The sequence below is a fragment of the Plecotus auritus genome (genome assembly GCF_963455305.1).
Source record: "Plecotus auritus genome assembly, chromosome: 3".
Lineage (NCBI taxonomy): Eukaryota > Metazoa > Chordata > Mammalia > Chiroptera > Vespertilionidae > Plecotus > Plecotus auritus.
In genome coordinates, this window is record NC_137772.1 from 149248052 (window position 1) to 149269566 (window position 21515).

Sequence of the window (21515 nt, forward strand, 5' to 3'; positions counted from 1 at the left end):
GTGCCTGCAGGGATACTGTTTATTTATTTTTTTGTCTTTCATAGAATCCTTTAGGGCAGTGTATTGGTTAGGAATGTGTTCAGTTAACAATGGATGTAATGGATAGAATTTTGTTTCTGATTATGGGTTATTGTTTTTTCATGTAAAAAGTTGGGAGATAGATACTGCTGATGTTGATTCAGCTTTTTAGCAACACCCTTTCTTGTAAGTTTTTCCATGTGCTCTTCCCACCAACTGAAATTCTCTTTTCTCTATATCTACAGTTCCAGATATTATCCATCCTTTAAATTATAAGCTCTTCTGCAGATCTTTGTAGAGGTGCAAAAACTCTTCCATATGTACTTACAGGTACTAATAAGCTAGAAAGTGGCCTTTATCATTAAGTTTTATATAGATGTCTCATTTTCCCTGTAGACTATAAGACCTTGTCTGTGGTGTATCTTTTTTGTTTCCCTCCAAAAAGTGCCTTGTTTAAAGTAGACACAGTTTGTTTACTTGTTGAATGGATGATACAGAATGAGTGAACCCTACCTTCAAGCAAATCTTGAGATTAAATGTTGGCAGTAATGTGAATTTGGAAGTCTGGCTATTAAGCAGATAATTTAATTTACAGGAATGAAATGTATATCAGTATATTGCTGAAAGAAACATCTTTATTGTGTAAATTAGTTTCTGAATGCACAAATATTTCCTTATACTATCAAATGTATTTTCACATGTACTTTTAAAACATTCTATTAATATTCAGTGATAAAATGGAAACTATTCTTTCTTTCAGTGCTTAGATGAATATGAAGATGATGAAGCGGGGCAGAAAGAGCGAAAACGAGAAGATGCAGTTACACAACAGAACACTATGCAGAATGAAGCTGTCAGCCTGTTAGATCCAGGCAGTTCCTATTTGCTACAAGTGAGTATTTAAAAATACTAGGATGTCACTAGCTCTTTTTTTTTTTTAATCCTCACTGGAAGACATGCCGAGGGAGAGGGAGAGGGAGAGGGAGAGGGAGATGGGGGGGGGGGGGAGAGAGAGAGAGAGAGAGAGAGAGAGAGAGAGAGAGAGAGAGAGAGAGAGAGAGACATATCAATCGATTGCTTCCTGTACACACCCTGACCAGGAATTAAACTGGCAACCTTTTGGTGCATAGGATTGCGCTCAACCAACTGAGCTACTCCAGCCAGGCATCACTAGCTATTTTAATGATAATTTGTAAGTTACTATTAATAATTTTTCTAGTTTCATTTTGGTTGCATCAACTCCATTGAAATATTTTCAATGGATTTAAAAACTGATCGTCCTTATATCCAAATACTTCTTATTTAAGCAGTGTTTGGTCTTTATTTTCTGATCAATGAGTATTTGCTGAGTGACTAGTAAACAGTATCACAATATAAAAAGTATCAGATATAAACAGTATCAATTGTAAAAGCAACCAAGAATAATAATCACCTCTTGGTAAAAACAACCAAGACTAATAATTACCTCTTAGTAAGTTTAAGTGAGTGTACAGTTCTGTTCTAGTTTGATATTTGTTTTAGAATTGCATAGCAAATAAAAGAGTTCAATAGCAAGTTTCTACAAAGTTAAATGTTTAAACATAATAAAAGATAAAATTGTGAATTGTTAGAAACTTCTAAATTTCTGTGTAATTATAAAATGCTTTTTAAAATAAAATTTAACTCAGTTTTAAATTAGCTGTGTTTTTTTTAATTCTTATGGCACAGATAATTGGAAGTTGATGGTATTGGGATGACTAAGTATTAATATTAAGAAAATCACTTTCAGAATCCTTTAATATAAACTCTAACTTGGAAATGATCTTGATATAATGAAATCTTAATTTGATCACATTTTGAGATCTTAAATTAGTGTAGTCTTTTCAGAGTTCCAGTTTTGACTTTTTTAAAATGAATTTTATTAAGATACCACTTTCAAAGGAGTTTCCAATAATGCCCCCATTTTATTGGTTAAAAATGAAATATAACTTGTCTACTAATTTGCAAGATAATGATAAAAGTGCATTTGGCAGAGAGAAGCAAAGTATTTTGAGGTGGTTTGGAATGTGGATAAAGGACTTTGTTCTCCTCTGCTCTTTGAGGAGATATATTGACATGAAAAATCGAAGTGTGATACAGGTTTATCTGTTCACCTGTACCCAAATTGTTGCTACTAGGACAAGTAGAACCTATTACAGATAACATGGTGTAAGCTAACAAGCAGTGTTTCAGCATCTGTGTGACTTCATAATTGAAACTATCTTTGTATCCTTTGTCTAACAAAGTTGAAATTGAATCTGGGCTTATTCCACCTGTAGAGTATTATGCTAAGTGAAGTAAACCAGTCAGAGAAAGATAAGTACCTTCACTTATATGTGGAATATAATGAACAAAATTAAAATAAACAAAATAGAAACAAACCCATAGATACAGAGATCAGACTGACAGCTGTCAGGGGGAAGGGGTTTGGGGATGGGTGAAAAGGTGAAGGGATTAAGGGGGGAAAAAAACAACCAAAATTCATACACACAGACAACAGTATGGTAATTGCCAGAGGGAAAGGAGTGGTGGGGAGGTAGAAGAGGGTAAAGGGAGGATAAATGGTGACAGAAAGAAACTTGACTTTGGGTGGTGAACACACAATACAATATACAGATGATGTATCATAGAATTGTACACTTAAAGCCTATATAATTTTATTACTCAGTGTCACCCCAATAAATTCAATGAAAAAAATGTATTTTTCCGTGAGCCCTGGTGCCTGGATGCAAAATACATAAGCAGTGCTTAATTTCCCTTGTTTGTTTGTTTTTCTTTTTCTCAAAGGACTTTTTTTTTTTTCATTTTTAGAATGGAGCAATGATGAACAAATAAATTAAACGTGAGAATGAGAATCCTAATCTGAAAATTAAAAAAATATGGGCCTAGTCCAGGTGAAGATATAGGCTTAATTTATTTGGATAGAAGCAATATAGCATTTTTAAAAAATAGGTTTTTATTTCTTTTAGGAAGGGAGGAGAGAGGGAGGGAGAGCGACATCAATTGATTGCCCCCTGTATGCACCCTGACCAGGGACTGAACCTGAAACCTGGGTATGTGCCCTGACCGGAAATTGAACTGGCAACCATTTGGAGCACAGGACAGTGCTCAACCAATGCTGAGCCACACCAATGCTGAGCCACACCGGCTGTGGTGAGAATATATAGCATTTTAAGACCTGGTTTCAGTTCTTGGCCATGCCACTTATTCTGGCATACTCAGATAACATCAGGCAGCAGCTTTTAGAAAGAGGGTTGATTTCTTTCTGTGGAATGAAGCCCTTACCCAGTGAAAGCTGGGGTGGCTTGTGTTAGAACACATGGCTTATTCCCAAATACAGAGTATATGCAGATATGGAACAGTCTCAGCTGATCTGGGTTCTCTGAGGAGCTTTCTGCCTCATACAGTTTATCTTTTTTCCTGTACCTTTTCTAATTTCTTGCCAGGCCCACTCTTTCTTTCATTTTTGTTTGTGTCATTAGCAGTTAGGATGGGATTCATTTTTACCTTGGTTCCAAGTGTCTGTTTTGCCAGGCTCTGTGCCTAGGATGAAAGTGGGTTTCTCTTCCAAGGGCCCCAAATTGCCACATTGAAGTTGGAGTGGGAAGAGAAACTCCTCTGTCTCCATAGCTGACCTGAGTTACTATCTAAACTCACATATTTTACTACTCATATAGGTAGATATTTGCTTGCAACTTCAACTTCAAACATCAAAACAGAGATAATTTTGGTATCATTGCTTGAGTTAAGGCTTTTTTAATAGCCAGAGAGACTTTTTTTTCTTAGCATTATCTGTGAGTCAGCCATTCAGTGAAACAAAACTTCAAATATGAAGAATAAAATAGAAATATGAATGTGGCATTGGGAAAAGGTAGAATATTTTAAGTTTCTACTTGACATAGTTTTGGATAATATGAACTAGTGGTAATAAAAAAATAATTAAAAAAATTTTCTGCCCTGGCTGGTGTTGCTCAGTGGTTAAAATGTTGGCCCAGGCACCGAATGGTCTCCTTCAATTCCCTGTCAAGGGCACATGGCTGGGTTGCAGGTTTCCCTACCCCCTGGTCAGGGTGCAAGGGTGGCAACCAATAGAAGTACCTTTCTCACATAGATGTTTTCTCTCTGTCTCTCTCTCTGTCTCTCTCCTTCCTTCCCTTCTTCCCTTCTATTCTATGAAAAAAAAAAAAAAATCAATGGATAAAATAATCTCAGGTCAGGATTAACAAGAGAAAAAAAGATAAGTATTTTGTGAAATTAAAAATGGATCTGCCTTATGACCTAGCTATTCCACTTCTGGAGATTTATCTGAAGAAACCCAAAAACACTAGTTTGAAAGAATATATGCACTCCTGTGTTCATTGCAGTGTTATTTACAATAGCCAAGATATGGAAGCAACCCAAGTGCCCATCAATAGATGAGTGGATAAAAAGTTGTGGTACTTTACACAAAGGAATACTATTTGACCATAAAAACGAATGAGATCTTACCATTTGCAATAGTATGGGTAGACCTCTAGGTCCATTATGCTAAGTGAAATAAGTAGTCAGAGAAAGACAAATACCATATGATTTCACTTATTTATGGACTCTAAAGAACAAAATAAATGATCAAACAAAATTGAAAGAGACTCAGACACAGAGAGCTGGTGATTGCCAGAGAAGAAGGGAATTGGGGGGCTGGGTAAAATAGGTGAAGGAATTAAGAAGTGAAAATTGGCACCCTGGCTGGTGTGGCTGAGTTGGTTGAGCATGGTCACCGTTGAATTCTGGTCAGGGCACATACTCAGGTTTCTCATTCAATCCCCAGTCGGGGTGCATGTGGGAGATAATTTATTGATGTTTCTCTTTTACATTGGTGTTTCTCTTTCTCTCCCTCTCCCTTTCACTCTCTAAAATCAATAAAAATGTATTTTTTTTTTAAAGTAAAAATTGGTAGTTATAAAATTGTCACAGGGCTGTAAGAAAAGCAGAGGGAATATGGTCAATAATACTGTGATAACTATGTATAATACTAATTGGGGTACTGGAAATGTCAAAGAGAACAGTATGTAAAGTATATGGTTGTTGCCCTAGCTGGTTTGGCTCAGTAGATAGAGCGTCAGCCCTTGGACTGAAGGGTCCCAGGTTTGATTCCGGTCAAGGGCACGTACCTTGGTTGCAGGCTCTATTCCTAATCCTGCTCGTGGAAGGCAGCCAATTGATGTGTCTCTTTCACATTGATATTTCTATTTTTGTCTCTCCTCCCCTCCCTTCCGTTCTCTCTAAAAAATCAATGGAAAAATATCATTGTGTGAGGATTAATAAAACAAACAAAAAAGTATATGTTTGTCTAATCACTCAGCTATACATCTGAAACCAATCCTTTATAATAAAAGCCTGATATGCAAATTGTTCGACCGGGAGTTCCACCGCTCACTATGATGTGTGCTGACCACCTGGGGGTGGCATGGAACATGGCGGGCATCAGCGATGTGGTGTTGGCAGCGGGCGGCAGTGGAGCGCTGCCGGCCCCAATGGGCCCCGACGAGAGTGGGACCGTGGTGGGATGGTGGAGCAGGTGAGTCGGTGGCGCTAGGCCAAGGTGGGTGCGAGCCGGGGCCCAGTTGCCCCGCCGATCGCCCCACAGATGGCGACCAGTGGCGGCGGCAGGGGCGGGGGCTGCCGCTCGGCTCCCAGGTGCTGAGGGAGCTGGGCGGGGGGGCCCGGCCCCAACCCATCACCCCGCAGACAGCAACCAGCGGTGGCAGGCTCTGATTGCCCAGTTGGGGCCGGGCCCCTGGCTGGGAGGGGAACTGGTGTTGGGTGGTGGCGACCATCCTCCCTCAGCGCACAGGTAGGAGGCTGCGACCTCTTGCCAGCTACCTGGGGGTGGGGTGATGGGAATGGAGGTGCGGTGAGAATGCGGGGTGTTTACAGAGCTCACTCTCACTCCCCCTGCTACGGTCCCCCGGGACGCCAGGGCTCGCACACCGGGGAAGTCCCTGAACTTAGGTGCCGGGCACCCGCGAGGAGCCTGCCCTGCACTCACGCAGCCCCTGGCCCCTTCTGGGTGAGCCAGGCCGCAGCCGCCAGGACTGCAGGGGCCGGCCGGGCTCCCCATGGGTTCACACAGGAGCTGGTGTGTGAGGCCGGCCGGGAGAGAGCGCAGTTCCCGCATGGCTTCCGTGCAGCGCTGCTGGGCAGCCCAGAGGCCCACGCCGTGCCCCAGCCCGCGGCTTCTGGCTGTGCTCACCGCATCTCCGTGTGGTGACTCGGGCACTGTGATTCAGGCGGAGGTTGGCGCGTGGGGCCCGAGGTGCTTCCCAGGGCCCAGAAGTCAGCTGGGGCCTGCCCTTCCATGCTCACGTTTTGATCACCTGTCAGGCTTAGGGACCACACCCGTGCACAAATTTTGTGCACTGGGCCTCCAGTACAAAATAAAATTGAAAGAAAAAAGTATTTTTTGTGCGAGGGCGTGATGGTCCAGTCCCCCTCCCCCCCCAACTGTGCCAGGCTGCAGTTGTGGATAAGTTCTTTGAACCATGTAGATATCTTAATCCCCATCAAACATTCTATCTCTGTCCATTTATCATATATCTATTTACTTACTAGAGGCCTGGTGCCAAAATTCATGCACAGGTAGGGTCCCTAGGCCTCGCCAGCGATCAGGGCCAATTGGGGCCTTCCGACTGCCAGCCTGGACCTTCCTTCGTTTCGTGCTGCCCCCTGGTGGTCAGTGCACGTCATAGCAAGTGATCGAACTCCCAGTCTCTCGGATGAACTCCCGAGGGGACACTTTGCATATTAGCCTTTTATATATATAGGTATATATATCTCTTTATCGAGTTACTATTCCCTAGTTTATCTGATGGGTTATACCCTGTTACCATCTGTATTTGTTTTTTATTGGTGCTGTAACAAATTGCCACAATTTGGCAACACATTTATCATCTTACAGTTCTTTAAGTTGGAAGTCCTACATGGATCTCATTGGGCTAAAATCGAGGACTGAAATCATAGACTAAAGTCAGGGCTGAATTCCTTTTTGGAGGCTCTAGGTGAGAATCAGTTTCCTTTCCAGCTCTTAGTGGCCAGTTGTCCCCTTCCTTCTTCAAGGCCAGCAATGGTGGGTTGAGTCCTTATATGGTGTCATTCTCACATTTCTTCTTAGTCCTATCTCCTTCTGCCTTTCTTCTGTCTCTCTCTTTCACTTTTAATGACCCTTGTGGTTACATTGGGCCCTCAAATAACCCAGGATAATCTCCCCATTTAGAGTTGTTGATTACAAGCTTAATTTCCCTTTGCTATGTAACCTAATATGTTAGAAGGTTTTAGGATTAGGATGTAGATATCTGTGAGGATTATTATTTTGTCTACCACCAAACTATCATTATTTACTTTGTTATTCAAATTATCTGACATTTGGCCAGTGGAGCCCCTTTAAGCTTTTGTATTCTTTGCCACATCTCCATCATTCTTAGAATACTTCTTTGTTTTCTGGTATAATAAGATGTTACAGGCTCATCTTTAACTTTTCTACCTCTAGCCTTGGAAGCAACCATTTCTCTAAAGAGGCTTGATTCCTTTTACTGGAAAATGATATTTTGAAGCCAAGATCTAGGCTGTGGGTAGCATGTATATCTTGTGTTATTAAGATGTCACTATTCCTAAACATTAAAGAATTTAAATTTAAAAAAAAAGATGTCACTATTCCTAGTTCCTCTCTGTGTGCAGACCTGCAAAATATATGCAAGTCTATGTTGGTGTATATATGTATATCTATCCATATAGATATTGAAACTAATATATACCAATAACTCTAATTCTAGCCTGATACCATAAGGTTTATTCTAGTGCCTGTACCTCCCTTTGTATGACATTGAGAAACCTATTTCCCATTATTCTGAATATATTTTCTTATTTGTTCAACTAGAGGCCCAGTACACAAAATTCGTGCACGAGGGGGGGGTCCCTCAGTCCAGCCTGCACCCTCTCCAATCTGGGACATCCCTCTCACAATCCAGGACTGCTGGCTCCCAACTGCTTGCCTGCTTGCCTGCCTGATTGCCTCTAACCACTTCTGCCTGCCAGCCCAACCTGATGGACGCCTAACTGCTCCCCTGCTGGCCCAATTGCCCCTAACTGCCCTCCCCTGCTGGCCTGGTCACCCCTAACTGCCCTCCCCTGCTGGCCCGATTGCCCCTAACTGCCCTCCCCTGCTGGCCCAATTGCCCCTAACTGCCCTCACCTGCACGCATGGTCCTCCCCAACTGCCCTCCCCTGCAGGCCTTGTTGCCACTAACTTCCCTCCCACACCGGCCTGGTCGCCCCTAACTGCTCTCCCCTGCTGGCCTGGTCCCCCCCAACTGCCCTCCCTGCAGGCCTGGTCCCCCACAACTGCCCTCCCCTGCAGGCCTGGTTTCCCCTAACTGCCCTCCCCTGTTGTTCTGGTCGACCCCAACTGCCCTCCCCTGCCGGCTATCTTGTGACCACATGGGGACGGCCATCTTGTGTGACGGTGTGATGGTCAATTTGCATATTGCCTCTTTATAGGACACATTACAGATACAGTAGGTCCTCGGGTTATGAAGGAGATCCATTCCTACAGCGCAACGTAATGCGATTTTTGCCGTAAGTCAGAACCCACCTGCATAAGCAACTATGTCACTCACATGGAGCACATACACAGCAGTAATGAAGTGAAACAGTAAAAAAAAAAAAAAAGGAAAGATAACAATTCCTGACCTTGTAGTAAATAAATAATAAAATACATAAAGCACATATGTACATACGTTGAAATGTCAGAACTTTTTTTTTTTAAATAAATGAGAGATGGCGACGTAACCACTAAACGACGTACATCAAGTCCATGTAACCCCAGGACTGCCTGTATTTTATTTTGTATTCATCTTCAGCCTGTCTTGCTACATTATGTATATGTATTTTAAATCATTCTTGAGGGCCAGTTAGCATGTTACACCATAATTTTACTGGGAGCTATGACTTTGTTGCTAATTAATTCAATAACTTAAGTATTATTTTGCTATATGTGATTTAAAAAAAAATCTTCACCTGAGGATATTTTTTCTGTTGATTTTTATATAGAGTGGGAGGGAGAGAGAGAGAGAAACATAAACATTGATGTGAGAGAGACACACCAGGATCCAGGGATGGAACCTGCAATTCAGATACCTTGACCAGGAATCAAACCTGAGACCCTTCTGTGGGCAGGCCAACACTCTGAACCATACCAGCCAAGGCATGTCACATGTGCTTCTATACTTGTTTATACTTGACTAGTTCTGATCAGCTACTGCACCTGTAAAGACAATGTTTCTGGGATTTCCTTATTGACCATTCTTAGCTTGAATATAGTAGAATGTTTTGTTTAAACTTATACAAAACAGTTTGTGCTTTGCCAACATTTTCTAAGCTCTACATAGTTCTATTCCTCTGCCCTTTAGTAATATAAACTATCCCATTGCAAGGAAGATTATTCCAGGAAAAGTATATTTTAAACCAGTTGCATAACAGGCTTTGGGGTTATTTGAAGGTCTAATTACATAGTCTTTTAAACAAAATTTTAAGACCAATATCAGTCTTAGCACTGTATTTTTTTTCTTATAAAGACTTTTTTAAATGTATTTTTATTGATTTCAGAGAGGAAGGGAGAGGTGGAGAGAGATAGAAACATCAATGATGAGAGAGAATCATTGATTGGCTGCCTCCTGCACGCCACCTACTGGGATCGAGCCCTCAACCCAGGCATGTGCCCTTGACCACCAGAATCGAACCTGGGCCCTTCTGTCCACAGGCCGACGCTCCATCCACTGAGCCAAACCATCTAGGGCAGCATTTGTATTTTTTCCTAGAAGTTTCCATGATAGTGGTATTTCCTCCACCCTACTCCCCCTCATATTTAGAATAGAATTAACTGTAACAGTAATTATTAAGTTGTCACCGTTTGCTTGGAAATCTTGTGGCCACAGAAATATAGAAGCTTTTGGCTAAAAAATCTAGGGTGGAATTTACATTTGTATAGAATTTTGTTTTAATGTGTAGAAACTTCAAGCAGTTTCCTCCTTAAAATTCTAAGGGACTTTTTCGCTGCACAGTAGGGATTGCTTTTTCTATCTAACATTTCTTATTCAAGATATGCCCAGTTTTCTCTTTTTCAAAAAATATAGAGATCACTTTAAATTCCATCTGTAATTATTGATTTTAGAGACACATTATAAGTAAAGTGCTACCCTTTCGAAATTCTCTACTAATACTAATATAGTCTATCCAATTTGGGGAACATTACATTTTTAAGAAATGTAATTTGATTACTAGAATCACTGTGAAGTAATATTTAGTTGCAAGTTTGGTAATCTAATAAAAGAACATTCAAATCTACCAATAAAGAGTAAACGTGTTGTCTGCCTTCATCAGAATTTTAACTATTGGAGTATTAGTTATCCTATATAATAAAGAGGTAATATGCAAATTGACCATCACTACAATACACAAGATGGTCGCCACAAGATGGCTGGCTGGGAGGGCAGTTGTGGGCGATCAGGCCAGCATGGGAGGGCAGTTGCGGGGGACCAGGCTTGCAGGGGAGAGCAGTTAGGGGTGACGGGGCCAGCAGGGGAGGGCAGTTGGGTGGGACCAGGCCTATAGGGGAAGGCAGTTGGGGGGCGACCAGACCGGCAGGGGAGAGCAGTTAGGGGTGACAAGGCCATCAGGGGAGGGTAGTTAGGGGGGACCAGGCCTGCAGGGGAGGGCATTTTGGAGGGACAAGGCCTGCAGGGGAGGGCAGTTGGGGGTGACCAGACTGGCAGGGGAGAGCAGTTAGGGGCAACCAGGTTGGCAGGGGAGGACAATTGGGAGGGACCAGGCCTGCAGGGGAGGGCAGTTAGGGATGACCAGGCCTGCAGGGGAGGGCAGTTGGGGGGGACCGGCCCTATAGGGGCAGGCAGATAGGGGTGACCAGGCTGGCAAGGGAGGGCAGTTAGGGGTGACCTGGCCAGCAGTGGAGGGCAATTGAGGGCGACCAGGCCTGCAGGGGAGGACAGTTAGGGGTGACCAGGCCAGCAGGGGAGGGCAGTTAGGGGCAACTAGGCCGGCAGGGGAGGGCAGTTAGGGGTGACCAGGCTGGCAGGGGAGGGCAGTTAGGGGCAATCAGGCTGGAAGGGGAGCAGTTAGGCATCCATCAGGCTGACAGGGGAGTGGTTAGGGCAGCCTTGGGCAAACTACAGCCCGCGGGCCGGATCCGGCTGTTCTATCCGGTTCTCTTACTCTCCCCTCTGCTCCTTTACTTTGAATTTATATTAGTTCACACAAACACTCCATCCATGCTTTTGTTCCGGCCCTCCGGTCCAGTTTAAGAACCCATTGTGGCCCTCGAGTCAAAAAGTTTGCCCACCCCTGGGTTAGGGGGTGATCAGGCTGGCAGGCAGAGGTAGTTAGGGGCAATTAGGCAGGCAGGCAGGCAAGTGGTTGGGAGCCAGCAGTCCTGGATTGTGAGAGGGATGTCCCAGATTGGAGAGGGTGCGGGCTGGGCTGAGGAACACCCCCTCCTGGGTACGAATTTCATGCACCTGGCCTCTAGTATATAAATAAGCTTAACCAGTTAACTGCCACATGTGCAAAACGAAAACCATCCCCATATGCCATTATATGTTGAATTTAATTTAAAAAATCAATTTGTCATGAATATTATAAAAATAAATATATTACAATTTAGGTGTTCTTGAATATTTTCAGTTGAAAATTCTCACGAAAAATGATTTTAAAGTTGGTCTATAGACGCTTATGAAGGCAAATCATTAAATTCTAATTGTTTGCACATCTTGGACATAAGGATGGAGTGATTTGATCAAGCATATTAGCATATTAACTTTTAACTCTATAGCAAATACTGTATTACTTAGTTGAGATAAGTTTTAAGTGACCATTTTTTTTAAAAAAAACTAAGAAATGTGGAAAATTCGTATTCTTTAACTTTCTGTTACTGTATTCAACTGGAAACTTGTCTGATACTGACTTTCATTTATAGTTGGAGCAAAGTATAAAATGAGTATATTGCCAGTATAATTTAGTGTTGCTGAAAATGCCATCCATTCCACATTTCTGTATTTATTAAAAGTCTGCTTTAAAACTATTAGTCAAAGTTTAACCACATTAGGGCAATGCCTATTTAAGCTTCAGGAATATTAATTTATTGCCAGGTTGTTACACCATTTCAATCTATACATCAGTAACCCACAGATCAGTAAATCCAGTAAGGGCTGTTTTTATCAGCAGTTCTGCTTATTCTGTTTCAGTAAGCGGTAGTCTGTGTAATCAAGGTGATGTCATGTTTTGAAATATGTCAGTTATAATTAAAATGAGAGCCCTGGCTAGTGTGCTCAGTAGTTAGAGCGGCAGCCTGAGCACCAAAAGGTTGAGGGCTCAATTCCCAATCAAGGGCATGTACCTGGATTGTGGTTTGCTCTCTATGTTGTGGGCGGCAACCAGTCAATATGTCTCTCATAGTGATTTTTTTTCTCTCTCTTTCTTCCCCCTCCGTCTTTCCCTACCTCCATCTCTCCCTTCTACTCTCTCTGAAAAGCAATGAAAAAAAAAAATCCTCTGATGAGGATTAACAAAAACAAACAAACAAACGAACAAACAAAGAGATACGATGTTTTGGAATTTAGGGCATTATTAGCATTTTTTTCTAATGCTTATTTAGACAGGTATTATTTAAGGTGTATGCCTTAGTTTTAGTTCATATAGAATAAGATTAGGGAATTTTTATAAAAGAAAACTGTTATAAAATGTTAGTTGAACTACTGTTTGTGAAATTTTAGGGGAATAAGTTCCATATGAAACCATTATCATCAGCATTCAATAAAATGTATTTTGAGTGGATACACATAAGCTTATTATGTCTTTCTGCTTTATCTGAATAACCAGTGATTAAACATTTTAACCTAGTTATTATGGTTCAAAAATAACTTAAAAACTAAATTTTATAAAGTATATTCTTCGTTGGTATTCACTAGAGATTTCATATTTTTATAAATAGATGTTTCACATGTTTGCTGTACAGAGTACCAAGAATTCATCTGCCTTATCTTTATAAGGTGCCACATTAATGACAGGCAAATAAAGAAACTGTAAAGCGCCATTTTCAGCCTTTTTCATCTCATGGCACACATGATCCAGTCACTAAAATTCTGTGGCACACCAATATATATATATTTTTTGCTGAACTGACAAAAAAAAAAAAAAGGTATAATTTTGATTCATTCACACCAGATGGCTAATGTGTTGGCTGTTGCCATTTTTTAAATTTGACAATCTAAGGGAAAAGAGGTCAGTGCCCTGACTAAATAGTCAGGTATTTCATGTTTTAAAATTCAGCACACCGTTGAAAATAGCTGGTCTAAATTTTACTTTGCCTAGCAAGTAAAGAATAGCTGATGCCCAAGGGTACAATGTCTTTGAACCAACTGGCAAAGCATGGCTTCCTCAGAGGTAATTCTGCTAAGTCAAGCCCACACACAGCGGTACTTCTCGTCCTGTCACCTGGTTACTCCCGTAATGAGTTAATTACAATGGAGTTGTGCGAACTTTTTTATTCACCTATGCCATTTAATTTCCACAATAATCCAGTAAAATAGATATTGGCTATTACTTTTTTTTGAAGAGGAAGAAACTGAGACTGATAGATGTTAAATAACTTACCCGTAGTGCTGGCACTTAGATCTAAATCTTAGTCTAACTATATGGTTTGCTGTACTGTTCCCACATTAATATGTCCTTTATTGCACCACGCAGTCAGTGCTCTCAGTCTGGAATCTGGTCATCTTATGAAGAGAGGTTATTATCTGACTTTAATTATATCTGAAATTTTTTCATTGTAGGGTCTCTCTTGGAGACTTTTAATGATTAAATAGAAAAAAGAGTTATCGGTGTTTACAAGACTCACCATTTAATTTTGACTAGTTTTTATAAAATGATAATGTAAAAATATTGGGAGAGCCTGGGCAAGATAATAATTTTTCCACCCCAGTGATTAATACTAACTTAACAGCAATTTTTTTTTTGTACTTTAGAATCAGCATTAAAAAATACATTCTCACTTTTTATTTTTAGTTGTCTTTAAAAATGAGCAATAGTTATTATATATATATGGTGAATTGTAGCTTTTTTAAAAAAATTTGAGGCCATAAAAAAAGACTGGAAAGGATTATAATTGTTTCATATTTTAATGTTCATTGACTTTCAGAAATATTTAAAGATGATGGTTGATGAAAGATGCTTCCTTTATTTTCTTAGCTTTTATACAATTTTTAAAAAGTGATTGGTTTTGTCTGAAATATCAGATGTAGAGTCTTGTTTTGTTTGACCAGCAGTGCAAATTTTTTAAAGTAATTGTTCTAAATTATTTTCTTTCAAAATGAGATATTTTCTATCAACTGTTTTATGTAATCTAGAATCATGTGCTTGCACACACATTCAAATTGATATGTCATTATTTTTATTTCACAGGAGCCATCTAGAACAGTTTCAGGCAGATACAAAAGGTAAGAATCTTTAAGTTATGACTTACAACATATTGTAGACATGAGTGTAATGTCTGTCTCACCATGGCTTAACTAACTAGAACTGTTTTGAGCAGCTTTTTGAAAAACAAGAAACCTTTATATTATGCTTTTAAAAGAAATTACACTGTAAGTAGGAGTGTAATGTCTGTCTAACCATGACATATTCTGGCATACCTTGCAGTCTTTGAAACTGTACACACTGTGAATTTGTATGGGCCTGGTGAACTTAGCAAAATATAAACTTGGGATTATTTTCCCTTATGTGTTTAAACATTGAAAATACCACCTATATTAATTAGCTTGGGCTGCCATAACAAAAAACCATAGGCAGGATTGCTTAAACAGAAACTTATATTTTCACAATTCTGGAGGGCTGTAAAGTCCAACATCAGAGTTGCCAGCATGATTGCGTTCTGATGAAGGTTGTCTTCCTGACTTGCAGATGGCTGCCTTCCTGCCTTTCCTCAAATGGTGGAAAGAGAAAGAGTGGCTTCTGTGTCTCTTTTGATAAAGACACTAATCCCATTGTGAGGGCCCCATCCTCACAACCTCACATAAACCTAATTACCTCCCATAGGCTCTCCTTTCAAATATACCGTTACATTGAGGGTTAGGGCTTTACCAAGTGCATTTTGGGTGGGTGCAGTTCAGTCCTTTTCTTAGTTTGTTCAGGCTGCTGTAACAAAGTACCACAGACTGGGTAGCTTATAGAAAACAGAAATTTATTTCTCATGGTCCTGGAGGCTGGCAGTCAGAGATCAGAGTGCCATTTTGTTCAGGTTCTGGTCAAGGTCGTCTTCTGGGTTGCTGACTGACAACTTCTTGCTCTGTCCTCACATGGTGGAAAGAGCTAGGGAGCTCTGTAGGGTCTCTTTTATAAGGGCATTAATTCCATTCATGAGGACTACACCTTCATGACCTAGGCACCTCCAAAGACCCCACCTCTGAATACCATTACATTGGGCATTAGTATTTTGACATGAATTGGGGGTTGGTTGGGGGGAGGGGTGAACTAACAGACATTCAGACCATAGTAAGTCCATAGCACCACCTATATACAATGAGTAGTGCTTTCACCAGAAAATGTGTTTTAGTGTGTGTGCACATATATAGGAAGAAAATCAGAACTTGGTATGAGAAGTTGTTTAATGCAGATGCCTGGGATGTTAGCTTTCTTCCCTGTTGAAGCCATAAAGGTTGCAGAAGATGGGCTCATACTTGTGCTAATAATTAGGGAATAATTATACCTCTTACCAAGTTCTTATAATGCCCAAAATGCTTTACATAGAGATCTCATTTAATTCTCACAGTTAAGAGGTACAATATTTAGTTTCATTTCATAGATGAGGGGTTAAAGAGGTAGAATAATTTTGCTGAGGTTACTAAGCTAGTCAACTGAGGAATCTGGATTTGAACTCAGGCAATCTGACTCCAGAACCCACATGCTTGCACATGACCATCTCCCTAGATTTATACATATAAGACTTTTGTTTTCCTCTATGTGTATGTTAAAATTTAGAATATTTGATTAAAAGTTTTGTTTATTATATCTTGTCTAAAATAAAACATTGATTAAGAGAAGCTCTAATTTTAATACTTAGCCATCCCCCCTTACCAGCAGATGTTTCAGGTACCAGCAGACCCCCAGTGGGTACCTGAAACCATGTGTACAGAATCCTTTATATACTATGTTTCCTCCTATACTTGCCTACCTATGATACAGTTTAATTTATAAATTAGGAATCATAAGAAATTAGCAGCAACAATTAATAATAAAATAGAACAATTATTATACTAATATGAATATAGTCTCTATCTCAAAATATCTGATAGTACTGTACTCATTCTTTTGTGATAACGTGAGATGATATCATGTCTATGTGATGAGATGAAGTGAGGTGAATGATGTAGGTATTGTGACATAGCATTAGGCTATTACTGACTTTATGGTGATTTTTAAGAATCACTTTACTGCTTCTCTGTGGCATGTCGGAATTGTCAGCCTCACTACTTTTGGCTTTGGGGCCATTATTAGGTAAAATAAAATAAGAGTTACTTAAACAGGAGCACTGTGATACCTCAACAGTCAGTCTAATAACTGAGATGGCTATTATGTGACTGGATAGGTAGTGTATAATAGAATGGATACACTGGACATGTGGGTGAGTCACATCCTAGATGGCTCAAGATTTCATCGCATCACTCAGAATGGCTTGCAATTTAAAACTTATGAATTGTTTTCCACTTCTGGAATATTCCATTTAATATTTTCAGAATACAGTTGACCATGGGTAACTGAAACTGAAAAGTGAAACAGTGGATAAGGGGGGAATACTGTATTCTATTGAAATCACTCTTATCTTGAACATCTCTCACATGTTCACTGACTCCCTTTTTAAAATGTTTAAATAACTTGGAGAAATTATAGCCATCGCTCGGTATACTTCGGGGATTGGTTCTAGGACCCTACTCAGATGCCAAAAATTAGGAATACTCAAGTAACTATATAAACTCATGGACATTCTCCTGAACACTTTAAATAATCTGTGGATTATTTGTAATAGCTAATACAATGTAAATGCTATGCAAGTAGTTGTTATGCTGTATTGTTTAGGAAATAGTGACAAAAAGTCTGTACATGTTCAGTATAGATGCAACTCTCATGGATGGGCCTAACTACATAGCACACATCAGCAACAATGTAACATTTTTTTTCTGAATATTTTACATCTAAGGCTGGTTGAATTTGTGGATGTGGAGCCCTTGGATGCCTGTATTTGGAGATGTAGGAGGTCATGAAATTTCTGAAACTCAAGGTTTAGGAAAGATGGATCAGTGTCATGTTTGCAGGTTATTTTTCCAATGTGTAATTTTCTTAATAGAATGTTTTCTTGGTTAAGTTTATAGTGTATTGGTTAAAATAAAATTATTTTTAAAAAACCAAGAGAGATTGTTAGATGTGTGGCTGTGGATATCCTGCTTGGTGTGATATCTAAATAAAACCTCTTTTTTTCCTGAATGACTTGCAAAGGGCAGGATTAGCCAGGATGTATAATTTACCATTCTTAAAGAATGTAATTTAACCGTTAAGAATGGCACCGATTAAGAAACAGGGGAAGCAAGTTAAGACAGATAATACGTTTTATCATTCTCACATAGTAATTAACTGGTCCTTTTGTTTTCACAAATTTTTTAATACACTATTGATTATTTTATTAAGTAACATTTATGCACGGTGATAAGTATGTTTCTAAGTTGGCCTCCCCTCCAGTAACATTAATAGGTTATATTTATGTAGCTTTTAATGGTATACTGAGCACCTGCACATACCTTACCTAACAATAGCCTCATCAGGCACCTGGACAGGCATCTTCATTCCAAAATGAGGAAAATGGTTTTAGTTCCACGAGTCCTTTATTATATCACACTAGGGACCCAGTGCACGAAGTTTGTGCACAGGTGGTGGGTCCCTCAGCCCGACCTGCACCCTCTCCAATCTGGGGGCCCGCAGGGGAGCCCTCTCCAATCTGGGTGTTTCTGTCTGTCTTTGCAATCATATGAGCGAATTGTCTGAGACCCCAACCCAGTTTGGTTTGGTGCTCACAGAATAATAGAGGTCTTTTTTTTTTTTTCTTTGCTCCATTGGTGGAGATTTCCTAGAAGTTGCAGAATATCTTCCTTTTAATCTTTCCTTGACACTCTGACTTTACTTATGTCTCTCACCTTTGTTTTCCCTCCATCCCCCACCCGCAAAAGTAACTTGCACCAGGCTCATTTTGCTCTAGTGTCTAGGAGATCCTGCAAAGCGTCTGCCACCAGAACTATGATTCCCAGCATTCCCGGTACTCCCCACGCTCTGGGCTTCCGCTTTCGGTCCAGGGACTGCCACCAGAACTACGATTCCCAGAATTCCTGGTGCTCCCCGCACTCTTGGTTTCCGCTTCCGGTCCAGGGGCTGCAGAAATCAAAAGAACTGGGAACTTCAGCTGCCCCTAGGCCAGGCTGACAGGACTGGACACTCCAGTGGTGTCCCTGGAACCCCGGCTGCTCGGCACCAGTGTGTGCACTGCCCATAGGCCCGCCATCTTTGTCGGGTTAATTTACATACTCACTCCTGATTGGCTGTGGGTGTTGCAGAGGGATGGTCAATTTACATATTTGTCTATTATTAGTATAGATTCTCTCTGAGCAGAAATTAGCTAAGTTACAAGAGAGGAAATATTTTAAGTTTTTTAAGTTATAAGACGGAAATTTTTGTTCATATGCAGAGCATTGGACACGTCAGGATATGAATATTAGGAAGAATTAGTGTTATCTTAGCTGAAATGTAGGTGCAAAATACTATTTCTTATATATAATGTTTCATGTAATTATTGTTCTATAACTATAATTCATATAGCTTTATTAGAACTTCTCTTACAATTTTTTTTGCAGTTACTGAAAATGAGCAGGGTAGAACTTTTATACAACTTAGAATTGTTTATTTTAAAAGTAATTCTTACTATTGAATATTTGGATTAGAAAAACCCACACAGATCAATTACTATTAACATTATATTTATAAGCTTTCTATTTGTATAACTGTGTGGATAATGGACATATAATTTTGCATTCTGTTTTGCTCCATAGTTGATGTAAAACAAGTATCTTCAACTTTTATTTTAAGTTGTATAGAGAATGACTGCTATCAACTGAGCAATCTCTGTTTTTCTCCTTTTCAGTGAAGTGTAGCATAAGTATTCCAGAGACCCTCACTATAACTGTTTTGGGGACCCATAATTTTTTGTTTTGTTTTGCCGTAATTTCTTTATTTTGAAAAAATGTGACTATGATTCTTTTCCTTAAGGACCAGCATTCTCTTCCAAAGTCAGTTGTGCTAAAATGTTTGTTTTGATAATTTGAATTTGTCCCAGTTGACATATTAGGGAACGATTTGACTATAACACAATTTGAGTTTGCTAATACAGAATTTTAATTTTGTTCATGAGAAACAGTAGGTACACCCAGAAAACTGTACCTAGCTCAACCAAGCCACATAGAAATGCACAAACCACACACCTCAAACGTCATACCTCACTGTGAACCACAGCTGTCCACATATGGTGTTAGAAGAACTTCCGTCTAATTTCAGAAGGCCCTCCTTTTCATACTTCACTTAATGTGTAAATAAAAGAAGTGTCACTTTTAAAAGATACTGTATATCTTGAATTATGTCAGATCTCTTATTTTTGAGCTAATATAAAGAAAAGTCAGACCTTTAATTGTCATGTGAATCTTAATGCTCTTTCATAGGAAATTGAATAGGCCCTATATAAGTTTGGAAAGTGAATAATTTATTTAGAAACATAATATTCATACAGAGATTTAAGATGTTGTAACACAACTGTTAATTTTTTTTTCTAAATGAAAGTTTCTTTATAACCACTGTTATAAAACCAGTAGTTCTTGTTTGCACATGTGTTTAAAGAACCACTTAGTCACAAGAAACTTCCTTAGTTTGTAGGTCAGGGGTTATACCAAAACATCATCCTTGAAAAGTAAGAAATTTCAGACTAAAGACCAAATGTATCTCCCAGTCTTCTTGAGCTGTATGTGAACTTTTCTAAAGGAACCTGTTCCTTCTCAAGATCTTTTATGTCTGTACTAGAGGCCCAGTGCACGAATTCGTGCATGGGTGGGGTCCCTCGGGATGGCCTGCAGGGATCAGGCCGAAACACGCAGTCCAGCACCGCCTGCAGCTCCTACCTGCCACTCCCGCTCATCCCGACCCCACTGCACCTGCTGTGGGCTTGTGCCCAATCAGTCTCGATCGGGAGAGGCTCGCGGAGGCACCGCCGCCACAGTGGTGCTCGCCAGCCATGAGCCCTGTGTCTGGTGCCCTCCCAAGGGGAATGGCCTGCAGGATTGGGCTGAAGGCGGCTCTCTGACATCCCTCCAGGGGTCCCGGATTGTGAGAGGGTGCAGGCCAGGTTGAGGGGCCCCACCGGTGCATAATTGGGGCAGGGGAGGGATCATGGGAGGGCTCCAGGGCATGTCCGGCCCCATCTTGTCTAGTCCGGATTGGCCAGACCCCAGCAGCAAGCTAACCTACCAGTTGGAGCATCTGCCCCCTGGTGGTCAGTGCACGTCATAGCAAGCGTTTGAGTGGCCTTAGCATATCATTAGCATATTACACTTCGATTGGTTAAACAGTCGACCGGTCACCGGACCACCAGACACTTAGCATATTAGGCTTTTACTATATAAGATTAGCATCCTATCTAATAAAAGAGTAATATGCAAATTGACCATCACTCCAACACACAAGATGGCTGCCCCCATGTGGTCAAAGATCCTGCCCCCATGTGGACACAAGATGGCCGGCAGGGGAGGGCAGTGTGGGCAATCAGGCCAGCAGGGGAGGGCAGTGTGAGGGGACCAGGCCTGCAGGGGAGGGCAGTTGGGGGTGACCAGGCCTGCATGGGAGGGCAGTTGGGAGGGGCGGCCTGCAGGGGAGGGCAGTAGTGGGGACCAGGTTGGCCACCCAGCCTCGCCCCCTATTGGGGTAGGGGTCGTGATCAGGGGCAGGCCGGCCAGGGAGAGGGGCTGCAGGCCTATCATGGTGGGGCGGGCTGATCAGGGGCAGGGGAGGGCAGTTAGGGGGGACCAGGCCTGCAGGGGAGGGCAGTTAGGGAGGACCAGGCCTGCAGGGGAAGGCAGTTTGGGGGGACCAGGCCTGCAGGGGAGGACAGTTGGGGGCGACCAGGCCTGCAGGGGAGGGCAGTTGGGGGGAACCAGGCCTGCAGGGGAGGGCAGTTTGGGAGGACCAGGCCTGCAGGGGAGGGCACAATCGGGGCAGGGGAGGGATAAAGGATGATGTTTTGGTGTAACCCCTGACCTACAAACTAAGGAAGTTTGTTGTGACTAAGTGGTTCTTTA

At 41.1% G+C, this 21515-nt stretch overlaps 1 protein-coding gene across 1 annotated transcript in view; it reads left to right on the top strand.

Annotated features, from left to right (window-relative positions):
* Nucleotides 1–21515, top strand: part of PAWR (pro-apoptotic WT1 regulator) — a 115309-nt gene that overhangs the window by 75464 nt on the left and 18330 nt on the right. The window contains exons 3-4 of the mRNA XM_080660283.1: nucleotides 779–910; nucleotides 14542–14576. Coding sequence (XP_080516409.1) covers nucleotides 779–910; nucleotides 14542–14576 — 167 coding nt within the window. The remainder of the gene's footprint in view (nucleotides 1–778; nucleotides 911–14541; nucleotides 14577–21515) is intronic.